This window comes from Dioscorea cayenensis, chromosome 7, assembly GCF_009730915.1.
Source record: "Dioscorea cayenensis subsp. rotundata cultivar TDr96_F1 chromosome 7, TDr96_F1_v2_PseudoChromosome.rev07_lg8_w22 25.fasta, whole genome shotgun sequence".
Lineage (NCBI taxonomy): Eukaryota > Viridiplantae > Streptophyta > Magnoliopsida > Dioscoreales > Dioscoreaceae > Dioscorea > Dioscorea cayenensis.
This window is the reverse complement of record NC_052477.1, coordinates 87,509-100,901: the sequence shown is the minus strand read 5'-3', so window position 1 is coordinate 100,901 and position 13,393 is coordinate 87,509. Positions and strand designations below refer to the sequence as shown.

Below are 13,393 nucleotides of genomic sequence, written 5' to 3'. Positions count from 1 at the left end.
AATAAGCTTTCATTCTCTCGTTCTCGTTGGTGTTGTGAGGCGAAATTCGTAATGGACACTTGATTGCTAATATGCCCAGCTCCGGCACATCTGCCACAAGTCAGTTGATGATGACAATCTTCTACCTTGTGACCGAAACAAAGGCATCACTTGCAGGTATCTCCAGACTCCGGTGATCGACGATGCTTCAGGGAAACATCAGCAATCTTCTTCCCTACCTGAGCTGCAGGAATTGCCCGAGTTCTACCAACTGTTTTCCATTCCGATGAGTCAATTGCCGAACGAGGAGGGTTCACGGGGTCCTGTGAAAGTCTTACTGCTTCTGGGTATAATGTAACTCCTTCACGAACCGGTGATCTGAGGGTCCTTACGTGATGATCTTGGGTTGACTGAAATGTTGAAGGTCGCCGTGGTTAACTAGAGTAAGTCCCGAGAACTCCACCATGATCTCCGCCATGAGCTCCGTCGTTGCTACCACTAGCGCAGCTCAGGAACCTCATCACTCATCTAGAATTTGATTATTAATTCGAGTTATAATATTAGTTTATTAGGTCATAAATTAATTATATTTATGTTAAATAAATTTCTCTAAGAATGCATACATCATGTTTGTAGACTTATATAAGAAAAACTTAACAAAACCTTTATGAGGGGTATTTTTATTTTCTGCATTTAATACTTAATTTCCACCCAAATAAGAGGTTGATAGTTGGAATTCCTCTTAATTCAATCGTTCTGGGTTCATGGTTGGTCCATATTTATAAAAAAAATTCTCATCAAAATAATAATATTCAGGGTTCATGGTTGATAGTTGTCCACATTTGTTCGCAAAGAAACAAATGTGGTCAACTTCATTGCTGTCTTGGAGCTTAACAGCTCTTGTGCGAGCTTGCCAAGCTTTTGCGACAAAGACGTCGAAGGTTGAGCAGTGCTGGCCGGTTTCTTTGAAGTAGTGTGATTTGATATAGTTGATGAACTCTTGGGAGATGTCAAATGTGGAGTACTTGAGTTTGAGGTCGTCTAAAGATGGAGGAGTACTGTGGGGTATCAAGTTAAGGATGGTAGCTATGTTTTGTGTGTAGTGGATGAGAGCATTGAATCCTCAATATCTCTTGTTGTTTGAACCCAACCAATGAGGATGGGTCTTAGTGTTACGTATGGCCAATAGTGTGGCAGTTAAAAAGCTTGGCCAATGGGGTTGCTTACTGGCTGTGTTTTGTCTCTTTACTTTTGAATATATAATGAATAGAAAGATAGCACGGTGATTGTCTGGTTCACAATCTTTGAAAAGTTCTCCATTAACTTAAACCTTGATTGTGTAACCTATTACAGTGAAGCATTTCATCAAACACTTTTGGCTTTTCCTGGTTTTTAGCTCATCTTTGATCCAACAATATGGTATCAGAGCTAATGGGTTCCAACGGCACACCGGTGAGTCTCTCACAACCTTCTGTGCCAGTGTTCAAGGGACAAGACTATGGAAGGTAGAGTTTTCTAATAAAGACTATGTTTGGCTCCTAAGAGTTGTGGGATCCTATGAAGAAGGGCGGGGCCGAATCTGATGATGAAGCTAAGGAGAGGGATAATAAGAAGCATGATACTAAAGCCCTGTGTCTCATCCAACAAGCTGTGGATGAGCCAATACTGGATAGGATTGTAGAAGCTGTCTCGGCTCATGTAGCTTGGGAGGTAATCAGGAAGCAGCATCAAGGATCTTCCAAGGTGGTCTCCGTGAGGAAGCAAGCTCTCAGGCAAAGCTTCAAGACGCTGCAGATGGATAACAGTGAGAGCATATATGCAAGACTTCTCCTCAAAGATAGTGATAATTGTTAATCAAATACGCGGGCTTGGTTACAAGATAGGTGAAGAGCAAGTCATGTCCAAAGTGCTGAGAAGTTTGGCACCAAAGTTTGACTTCATTGTCATTGCGATTGAAGAGTCTAAGGGCATCTCCAAACTATCCCTTGATAAGCTGACAGGGTCCCTGCAAGCTCATGAAGTGAGGGTCAATTGAGCTGTGGTGAAGCTCAGTGAAAAGCTCTTCATGTGAAGAGTGAGCTCTTAGGCACGAATTGAGGTGGTACCAACTCAGGGAGCAGTTAGAGTGCTGGAGGAGGACATTTCAGATGTACACTCATGGGAGAGGCAGAAGCTATGAATGTCGTGGAAGGAGCTATGAAAACAGAAACTATGTTCAGTGTTTTCAATGAACGAGATTCGGCCATGTGAAGATAAATTGCAGAGCAAGAGCGAAGCAACCTGAGGGTGGAACATCCCTGGTTACTAAAGAGAAGGATGAGAACAATCTCTTAATGGCCATCACTTCATCTGAAGTTGAACCAACTTCTGTTTGGTTGGTTGATAGCTGGTGTTCAAATCACATGACATGTGATAAGTCCTTGTTCAGAAGCTTGGACGAGTCTATGAAGGTGAGTGTGAGGCTCGGCAATGATAAGGAGATGAATAAAGTCTAAAGAGCAGAAGCAACTTTAAAGAGTGAAAAATATTTAACAAAGAATTATAGTTTTAAATTAAGATGATTATAGAATAACAAATCATTCAAACTATTGATTTGTAAAACAATATTTTTACATATACATTTTACATCAATAACTTCTATATAGATATAACTTCTTCTACAGCCGCAAAAAATGATGGGTTCGAAACACACGTAAAATAAACTAACTTTTTAATTAAATTTCTTGAAAAAATATAATAAACTGTCGGTTGACCGGATCAACCCGGTGTGTTGACCGACCCAAATGACTCGGCAGGTTTGGCCAGGTCGGGCCAAAAGTCCGCCTGTGGCCCCTCTACCCACAAACCCCCTTGACACTCTCCCTTCATACCCAAAACTAAACCCCGGCCCCCTTGCGCGCGGTGACCTGAACCCGATTCACCGGCGAAGCACCTCAACGCCGTGGAATGGTAAGGGAAGGGTCGGACGAGCGGCAAGTCCAACTAGGGAAGTACAATATAGGGCGTACTCTTGGAGAAGGCAACTTCGGAAGGGGCAAATACGCTCGCCACGTGGACACCGGCCACCCGTTTGCCGTCAAGATCCTCGATCGTCACCGCATACTTTCCTTCAAGATTGACAACCAGGTTTCAATTTTTTTTTTTACCTCCCTTCCAGGAATACCCTTTCTTCTTCTCCGATGAGGTTATCATTCTCTAATGATTTTCAATTATCAGATCAAGCGTGAGATCGGGACCCTAAAACTCCTCCGGCATCCCAACGTCGTCCGATTGCACGAGGTCAATCTTATCTCCAAAGTTCTGATTTTTTCAGCGGGAACGAGATGGAAATTCTGTAAATAAATAGATACATAGTTTTTTTTAGTAATTATTGTGAGCCGTGGGATTGGATTGCAATTTAGATGATGGAGAGGGCGATAGAGACAAATGGGCCTTAAGTTCCTAATGATTGGCCAATATTGGGGCCCACTTATCCAACGTGTATTACATATCTTAACAGCAGACATGGGATATGATTACATACGCATGCCTGCAGTGCATGTTATTCTTCTATTTATTATTTTTTATTTTTTATATATATTTTTTTGACAAACTGGCAATAAACATTTCTTTTCCCATATTGTGTTTGAGAAGTTTGGAATTCGAAATCTTTCAAATATAAACAAAGTAGAAAACCACTAGACTATATTTTGATTATTTTATTTTTTCACATACGCTCAGAGAGAAAGGAAGCAAGGAAGCTTTTTCCAGCATCTAATTACTGCTGTGAGTATTGCCATGACAAAGGAGTTTTTCACATAGATTTTAAGGTCAGTACTTAAAATATTATAATTTTCGTTGTTGTAAACTCATAAAGAGTTCATTTCACAGCCAGTAAATATACTTGTTGATGCAAAAAGAAACATAAAGATATCAGATTTTGGTCTCAGTGCTTTGCCTCAGCATCTTGGAGTAAGTAAAAGTTAATTTAATGTAATTTCTCTTCATGTAATTCTAAATGTTACTGATATGTTGTATGTGATGCATGTATATTGGTAGAATGATGGGTTACTGCATACAACTTGCGGTAGTTCTAATTACATTACTGCTGAGGTTCTTGCAAACAGAGGCTATGATGGTGCAATATATATCAGATATCTGGTCTTGTGGTGTCATCTTATTTGTAATGCTTGCCGGACATCTTCCGTTTGAGGACCGAAATCTCGCTATTCTTTATCAGAAAGTGAGTTCTTTTATCATTTCATCATGCTTCTGCCTTTGTAATGGATAATTACTAATATGTATAGTTTTTATTCAATTGTTTAGATATTCAGAGGAGAGACTCACATACCAAAATGGTTATCACCTGGTGCTCAGAGCATGATAAAAAAAATTATTAATCCAAATCCGGCTTTGTGTATAAATGTAGCAGGAATTAAAGAAGATGAGTGGTTTAAGGAAGATTATATCCCTGCTGTTCCTATCAATGATGAAGATTTGAGCCTTGAGGATGCAGCTGTCTCAATCAAAGAGGTAGAACAAATGAATCGAGCCAAATTTATGATGAAGATTTGAGCCTTGAGGTAGTAATAATAAGATGTTTAAATTACTACAGCATGCTATAGTGACAAAATTGTTCATAAATTTTAGTTCATTTACATTCCAAAAATTAAGATTAATTATAACCAACGGGTGAGGAGTCCAGCGGTACCCCGGGTCCCCTCGTGTTGGGGAGGCGCGAGTTCGATTCCCATGAATCGCGCTCCCCGCTTTTCAGAGGATGAGGACATGGTGGCGATACTCCTGCCCCACGTACGCCTCTGAGGGTTGGCACTTGTCGCCCTACCTCAAAAAAAAAAAATTATATTCAATTTAAATTCCCAAATGAGTGCCATGGCTTATAATTAATTATACCAAAGGAAATGTTACCTTTTAACCTCCAAGATTGGCAAAAATTTTACCATTCCCTTTGCTTTTAGAATTATTTTATTTTTTTTTTTTAGAGAAAAACTTTTAGAAATATTATATGACGCTGTGCTAATTTTATTACACTTGTTGTCCTCTACCAATTAAAAAGTTTGAATATTTTAAAAAAAATCTTTTGAAAAACTATGAAATATTTTCTCAGAGTTAAAAGATAAAAGTATATATAAGTTAATATGTCAAAACATTTATATGATTTTCAAGTATGAAGGTGATACCCACATGAATGATAATTTTTTTTTTTTTTTGATAAAAGTGGATAAACCATAAATTTATTGAAAGAAAAAGATACAGGAGAATACAAAACAGAAAACACACCGAACAAGAATATAATAAAAATGGTGAAATCTTCAGAGATGAGGGAAAACAGCTAACAGAGTAGCGAAAAAAACAAAACCACAAATACAAAAAGAAAAAAATAACAAGCTGGACCAGCGAAGTTAACCATCTGGTGATACAGACCTGCCCAACAACAAAATAGGGGAACTACTCCTGATCTGTGATGTGCACCAAATCGCCACTGAAAGCTGCAGATCTGGTGCTCAAAAAATGTGGTGAGCCATTGATCTTCTGGGAAATTTCTGAATTTTCTTGCTGATGAGACTCCGAATCTATTGGAAGCCAGGAGAGAAGGAAATTAAAATACATACATAATGTAGAAATATCTTTTGTGAATGATTTGAGTATCTATTTAGATAAAAATTTTATGTTTATAAATGAAAAAAAAAATCACGTGAATTGTTGAATATTGATTATTTTATTTGTGTTCTTTAAAATATTGTTTATTATATTTATAAAATGAGATATATTTTCATATTCTGATTTTTTTTTTCTATATGTATATATTGAAAAAGTGGATAAACGGTATATATTAATGAAACGATGAGAGATGAGAATACAATACATATTAAAACAACAAAATATTCACTATGTGTGGAAATAAAATCATATGGAAAAAGAACAGTACATGTATGAGAAGTAAGAAAATAGAACTCATTTTGTAGAACCACACCAAAACATCACAAATGAAGCATATCTAGCTAACACCTGGGTTGATAAAATTAATCATGGACTTTCCTGGATCACTCGCATATATATATATATATATATATATATATATATATATATATACATTAACCCTCATATAATTATTTGTTTTTTAAAACAGAGGAGATCCTAACATCTAAATTAATATCGTTTAGAATGTGCATACTAATAAGTTAGCAATAACAAGAATCAAGTTGTACATAAAAACTACAAAACAAAACTACATGCAAAGTTGGTGAGTGGGTATAAAAAGGAAGCATATTTAAATTGCCACCCTTGTCATGACTTTTTTTTGGCCTCTAAGAATTATATTTATTTATTTTATTTACTCCCAACTTAAAGTTACATGGTGATATATCTTTGTGCAGCTTTACAAACCCAACATTCTTGAGAATCTCTAAAGCTTTTGATGCCTTTCTCCACAGGGTGTTTCTCTCCCTTTTTTGTTTTCTTCTTGCCTCCCTCTTCAATGGCACTCCATTTAATTTTCCTTTTAATCTCCATAGGAACCCAAATTAATCTTCTTATATATTTTTTAAATTATATATGTAATTATTATAACGAAATTATTTTTTTATAAAAACAGATCAACACATTACGTTGTGATTTTTATTTTATCTTATTTCATTTTGTGAATATGTGTTAAATTGGTCAAATTATGTGAATATTCATTTAGCGATGATCAATATTATTTAAAGAAAAGAAAGAAAGTTTTTGTAGCTAATTTCATATGTGTGCAAGCATGCAAGAAATAGGACCACCTTTGAAGTAATGTAGTTTAACTTTTCATCAATGCGTTTGCATGCTTGAGAGTGAGTGAGAGATGCAAATAGGGAGTCTCAAAACTATATAAACAATCATTTTATTCAAAGGAGATATGTATAAGAATATATATATATATATATATATAGGTCATCTAGAAAGGCCCAAATATAGGTAAGGCTAACTTTGAAAAGGTATAATCCTTAACTCTCTAAATATAGAAATGGCACTACCCTCTTACATATTCCATATCAAGTAGCAAGTAGTTGAGTTGCAATAGAAGTTGAAATATATGATAAGCTTTAAAACCCTAAGGGCCTAAACCCTAAACACTAATAATTCAGTTGGTAAAGCATCTCCCTCAAAACTTCAAAACCTATAATAAACCACATACAAGGTTATCACTAGGTTAAACTCAAGGTCTCTACTGGCTGTATATATATAGCTAAATCAAGTTCCATTCCAAATAATATATATATATATATATATATATATATATTTGTTGCCAAAATATGTATTTTTGTATTTTTTTTATAATTTTTTTTTTAAATACAAACGTAAGTTATAAACCATCAACCATTAAATTTGAAAAGAGTTAAACTCTTGATTTTTCATTTTGAAACAACTATCTTTTTGTTATAGTTGTAGTTCTTGTATTTATTGTGACTAATAGTTTTATTTTTTATTTTTATAAAACAGTTCTTAACTACTAAGGTTATATATATATATATATATATATATATATATATATACATGGACTGTATGGGTGTAAAGTTTATTTAAAAAATTATTTGTGGGTTGTCACTTGTAACCTCAATTCAACCAATGATAATTGGTTTTAAAACTAAATAAATCAATCAACAAAGAGAATATCTTATTATAAATCTAAAAATACCTACATAATTACACATAAGACTTCACTATTATATAACTATATATTTATCTTAACTAACAGTACACATATTCCTCTCATGCTGACATTTGATACCTTCTAATTGGTTTTTTAGGTCCCACACAAGGCAAACCATCCCCCTCTCAATACATATAAATGATATTAATATATATATATATATATATATATATATATAACATTATATTATACTTATTATTTTGTTTTTAAATTTTGTTTTAATTGGTTTTTATTATTATTATTATTATATATATAGACATAAATATGATTTTGTATATTTTGTTTTTATTTTAATTTTATTTTCATTGTTTTTCATCTATATATGATTTTTATTATTATTTGTATTTGTTTTTATTTAATTTATCTAATAATATTGCTGTTTGTGTTTTTAATTTTTTTGTTAAGTGTAAAAAAATGATTTATATTATTAGATAAAAGCAGATAGCTTACGCAGAGGCATCCATACTAGTTATTATTATTATTATTATTATTATTATTATTATTAGATAAAAAGAAAGGGAAGAAAAAGAGAAAGAGAAAGTTAGGTAAGTGGATGAAACTTTGGCATGACTCTTAGGTAGGCGTGCAAGAGAGAGCACTTCATAGCCACCCATTTATACTTAGCTTTCTCCTTTCTTTTCCTTTACCTTTCCCTCACTCCTGTATATATATATATATATATATCAACTCATTAATTCTTCATCTTAATACATAATTAATTAACTAATCATATTAAACCATTTGTTCTTCTCCATTAATCCCTCTATGCTTTCTCCACTATCATAGATAACTCTTATACATATATATAACATTGATTTAGATATGTAAATACATGATGATGATCATCATCATCTTAAAAGTTAATTAACACTTCTCAGCATCATCATCCATGATAGTTCTTGGCAGACCATCCAAAATACAAAAAAGTGGAGGTATAGTGATTGTATCCATTGCACCATAAACATTCCAACAGAAAGGATCAGCAATGCTAACACCATTGGCAGGAAGAAGCTCAATCTCACTCACAGTAATATTAGTGCAAGGCCTACTATCACTGCAACCGAAATGAACCGCCGGGCTTCGAACATCGTATGTTCCTTTAATGTTAGTATAATCGATGTTCGACACGGAGACGGCCTTCGTCTGGTTTGCGCATTCTTTGCTAAGGCAGTAGTACTGGTCTATGATGATTGGGTTCCTCACATTGTCCATGTGAATGTATTGGAACTTCACTGATGATACTGTTCCACTCCCTCCTTGCCATGTTTTGATTCTCACTCCATTGTCTGAGTTTTTAATAACTGCATTCTTTACTGTTATATTGCTCACACATGCATGTGTGTTTTGTCTGCCTAAACTCCCTATACTGCATATATATATATATAAATAACAACCATAAGTTCATTAATTAGATCAATGTAGATATCTTCAATGCATTCAGAAAATGGAATTATATATATGTACCTTATGCCATGACTTGGGCCACATGTGACATTATTAATGTCGACGTTGAAGGTTCCGGCGCCGATGGAGACGCAATCATCGCCTGAAAAGGAATAGAGATGGGGTTGTAATATATGTGATTAATGTGTGAATTGAATTTAGTTATTACCATTTGAGATGATTGAGTTGTGAATTGAAGCAGTGATGGAGTTCTCAATGTGGATGCCATCAGTGTTTGGACTGTGAGCAGGAGAAGTTATGGAAACTGAGTCCACAGTGATGTTCTTACAGTTATCAAACCGGACGTGGAATTGAGGACTGTTTATGATTTTCATGCCATGCAATGTGATGTTTGAGCTACTGAAAAACCTCAATGCCTGAAATCATAGATTCAATTATATATATATATATATATAAACTTTGAGAACTAATTTAATTTGGTATGAATTAATTACCACAGGACTATCACAAGGTCCTGGCAATGTGGTTCCATTTGCTCCCTGAAACAATGTGATCATATAACAAGTATTAGTACTAAAACTTAAGCTTGTGTTGTATATATATATATATATAATTGGACAAACCTTGTGAGGTTTGCAAGGGAGGTTCCACCATTTTTCGCCGCGGCCATCGATAAGTCCACCTCCGTGAAGAATAAGTCCGTCGGCTTTGTAGAAGACTAGCCATTGCTTTCTGTGAATGTTCGCCGGCCATGAATCAGGACCGTCCGGTGGCATGATCACTCCTTCAACCTTTAATTATATATATATATATATATATATTGATCAGTATGTGATTATTAGCTAATGAATTCAGAAAGATTTTTTCTTCTCTGATTGATTAATTACCTGAAGCACAATGCCATTTTGACAGGGACCAGTGAAGATGATAGATTGTATCATAAAAGTAAAGCCTGCCGGCACAAGAACGACGGCCGGAGAAGCTTCGCAAGCGGAAACCCATGCCGTCTTAAAGGCTTCAGTATCATCTGCTACACCATCTCCAACAGCTCCAAATGATCTCACATTAAAAATGTTATCAGAAAATGGAGAAGGAGCAGGGGAAATAGAAGGAGAGAGATCATCAGGAATGTGAGAGTCTGGAGATGGAGGCAATGCAATGGATGATGATTTATGTTGATGGTGTTGGTGTTTGTGGTGATGGTTTCCAGTTCTGGAATAAATGCAAGGAAGCAAAGTAGAGATGCAGAAGAGGAATGTGAGCATTGTTTTACTGACTTCTTCCATCACAGCCTTGAATACAAAAGCCTGCAATAAACTCTATATATATATATATATATATATATATATATATGCAAGTATGAAGTGAATAGGTAGAGCTAGAGTTTGGAAAAAGTATGGCAAGTTGGGAAGAATGGGGAGAGGTTTTGTATATATATAGAGTTGAAGAATGAGAATGGAGGATTAATAATGAAATGACGGCAACCGACCAGTTGCACTGGGGTGGAGGAGAATGGCTTTTTGAGAAGGTGGTGGAGAGTGCATAAGGTGGTGGTGGTGGTGAATGGTGATATATAGATGATAAAGGTGAGAGCTTTGAGGTTTTTAGAGGCTAGTAGCAACCCCATGTTCTTTTGACATGCCTTCTTTCTTTGGGACCAAATCTATAGAGAGAGAGAAAGATGGTTTTAGTGGTGCTTGTTTAGTGGTTTGTGCAAATTCATAGAGTAAGTGGTAATGCAAACTAAGAAGAAATAGAGGATGGAGTCCATATTGGATTGTGTGTTTGTTTGTGTGGTTAGAATACTACCAACCTTTATTGTTTGGTTCTTCTTCTTTGTTTATTGTAGAGAAAGAGAGAGAGAGAATGAGTGTGTTTTGTGTAATTAATACTATTTTTCATTACCTTAGTTTTTAGTCTAATGGATGAGAAGTAATGGAGGTTTATATTAAGATTTTGAGGCTGTCTTGTACCTTAACATCATTCTCATTATCTTGCTAGTTAATCTAATTAAGGTTGATGAAGGTTGAGTTGTGAGTGAGCTCATTAATTAGTTTAAGTTGAAACTAATTTTAAGGTTTGATTGGGTTAAGAAAGTAAAGAAAGTAGATATGGTGAGGACTTGTGGCCTAACACTGATAACAAAGTCAAAGTGGCTTTAGAAGAGTGGCATTTATGTGGGATCACATCAAAGTTAAGACCATGGATAACATATTGTTAAAGCTGCAGAAAGTTTAACCATTTTGGATTATTAAATGTTGAGTGGAAACAGGGAACTGAAAGTTTCTGAGCTGTAAATTAAACCTGCAATTCAAGTTCTGCATTTATGCAACACTGCAATCAAGTTCTGTATGTACTTTTGATTTTGTCTCTTATTTGATTCTCAATGTTGTAAATGTCATTACATGATACTCATCTCATAACTTTGTATTACATTGTTGTCGGGAAACACTTCGAAGAATTAACTCATAAAACGACGTCATTGGAATAGAAGTTATCCCCAGTCGATGAAAGGCAATGGAGGATAACCACCTTCCGGAGGAGGTCTCAGAGAAGGCGGCAAGTTTCCCCAGGAAATTCCGGCATCTCCAATGCTATTCCCTGCGGAAAATGGCATATACTGGTTTTCATATCATCTGGTTTACACAAATTAATTATAATCGATGCAATTGAATTCAGTTGGAATGAACCGATGTCATAAACAATAATGTAATGTTCTGATGAACAAATGAGTATGTATGAAAACTTACCAGAGGAAAGATTAGTTCCTGGCGGTTGATTGCTGGGAAAAACAGGTGGCTGTAATGTCCTCATAATACTTGTCCCTAATAACCAATACCAAATGTAAGCAACCATCACTGAGAAACAGGATTACAACACAAAAGAAAATAAATAAAGTCGGTAATGCTCTCCAAATTCTACCATTCATCATCATCATCATCATCATCATCATATATATATATATGTTGTCTACAGAACAAATAGGAATTCTAAACTATGATCATATAAGAAATTTAGAAGTTATAGAATTGCTGAAAGACACAATAAGATAACATAAGAGTTTCCAATTAAATTCCACTCAAATTCCTTTTATGACTTTATAATTTATCATGAGCAGAAGGCAAACCAAAGCAACAAATCAGGCATGAAAAAAACAGGAAGATAACATAAAAGTTTCCAATTAAATTCCACTCAAATTCCTTTTGTTTCCTTTATAATTTATAATGAGGAGGAAAACCAAAGCAACAAATCAGGCATGAAAAAAATATCAATTTATTAGTTCAATGTTTAATCTTATAAGACAAAAACATTCAAAAGCAGAAAGTCAAGCGATATGAAAATCAAACTCAAACAATGAATCGGCAATCAGAAACAATATTGGTCAACTCTGACCCTTGCATAAGCAAGCATACCAATGAATTTTTCAATATGAAAATTTAAGTGTTTGAACAATTCTTCAATGCGCGATCGTACCGTTGACTAAGGTTCCACATAATTTTTCAGAGAAGGGAATGATGACCTCATTGCGTATATCAATCTAGAGGAGCCGGCAAGATTGCAACTACAAATCTCTATAAACTTTTATATGATATGGAATCAAAAGACTAGAAAGTGGAAACACAAGTTTCAAACTGATGAAAAAGTAACAAACAATGCCTTCAATATGAGAGCACCATTGATTATACAACCAGAGAGTTTGTCAAAAGAAAGGAATGAACTCATCAAGCTCATCAATCCAGATAAGTCAACAAGATTATATCATATCAAAAGACATTTTTTTGTCTATACAAACAGGATGATAAATCTCTTAATGTCAATCAAAATAATGGTTAAAAACTCTCACCTGCAACATTCTGAGCTGGGTTTAGAACATTGTGTTGTGGGTGAAAGTACTTGCAAGAATCCCCAAACTTGCAAATTCCCTGCGAGAACAAGCATACAACACATCAAATTATCAATTAATACCGAAAAAGATTGAATTTTTAGGGTTTGAATGAGGATGAAAAGAGTGTGAATAAGGGACTTCACCGTGCGAACGAAGTGATGGCAAAACACCCTGAGGAATGTTTCCATGGGATTGAACAAAAAAACAAACCCACCAGCTGGATCTGGTATTATGAGAATTCAAATCACACAAGGTATTTGATGAAATGCGCGAAAGAAGAGACTAGGCTACGATACCAGCTTTGATGGAATCGTACCAGAGGGCACGGGCGCGCTTGTGCTGAGTGCCCTGCAAGTGCCGCTTCCTCGCCGGCGGTGTGTCCAAGAACTCCTTGTCACAGTAATCACAGTGGTACTTCCCAAGCGGCATCTCTCTCTCTCTCT

At 35.2% G+C, this 13,393-nt stretch overlaps 2 protein-coding genes and 1 pseudogene across 2 annotated transcripts; 1 reads left to right on the top strand and 2 right to left on the bottom strand.

The window, feature by feature from the left end:
• Window positions 1-2,925: 2,925 nt before the first annotated feature.
• Window positions 2,926-4,533, top strand: LOC120264655 (annotated as a pseudogene).
• Window positions 4,534-8,524: 3,991 nt separating this feature from the next.
• On the bottom strand, window positions 8,525-10,342 carry LOC120265370 (polygalacturonase At1g48100-like). Its single transcript, XM_039273243.1, has 6 exons — window positions 9,952-10,342; window positions 9,688-9,855; window positions 9,559-9,603; window positions 9,273-9,480; window positions 9,125-9,206; window positions 8,525-9,026 (listed from the first exon to the last, which is right to left on the bottom strand). Exons 1-6 carry the CDS (start codon window positions 10,327-10,329, stop codon window positions 8,525-8,527), a joined length of 1,383 nt encoding a protein of 460 aa, XP_039129177.1. The 5' UTR covers window positions 10,330-10,342.
• Window positions 10,343-11,404: 1,062 nt separating this feature from the next.
• On the bottom strand, window positions 11,405-13,387 carry LOC120265379 (zinc finger CCCH domain-containing protein 3-like). Its single transcript, XM_039273252.1, has 5 exons — window positions 13,247-13,387; window positions 13,094-13,173; window positions 12,909-12,987; window positions 11,815-11,889; window positions 11,405-11,665 (listed from the first exon to the last, which is right to left on the bottom strand). Exons 1-5 carry the CDS (start codon window positions 13,377-13,379, stop codon window positions 11,559-11,561), a joined length of 474 nt encoding a protein of 157 aa, XP_039129186.1. The 5' UTR covers window positions 13,380-13,387; the 3' UTR covers window positions 11,405-11,558.
• Between the last annotated feature and the right edge of the window lie 6 nt (window positions 13,388-13,393).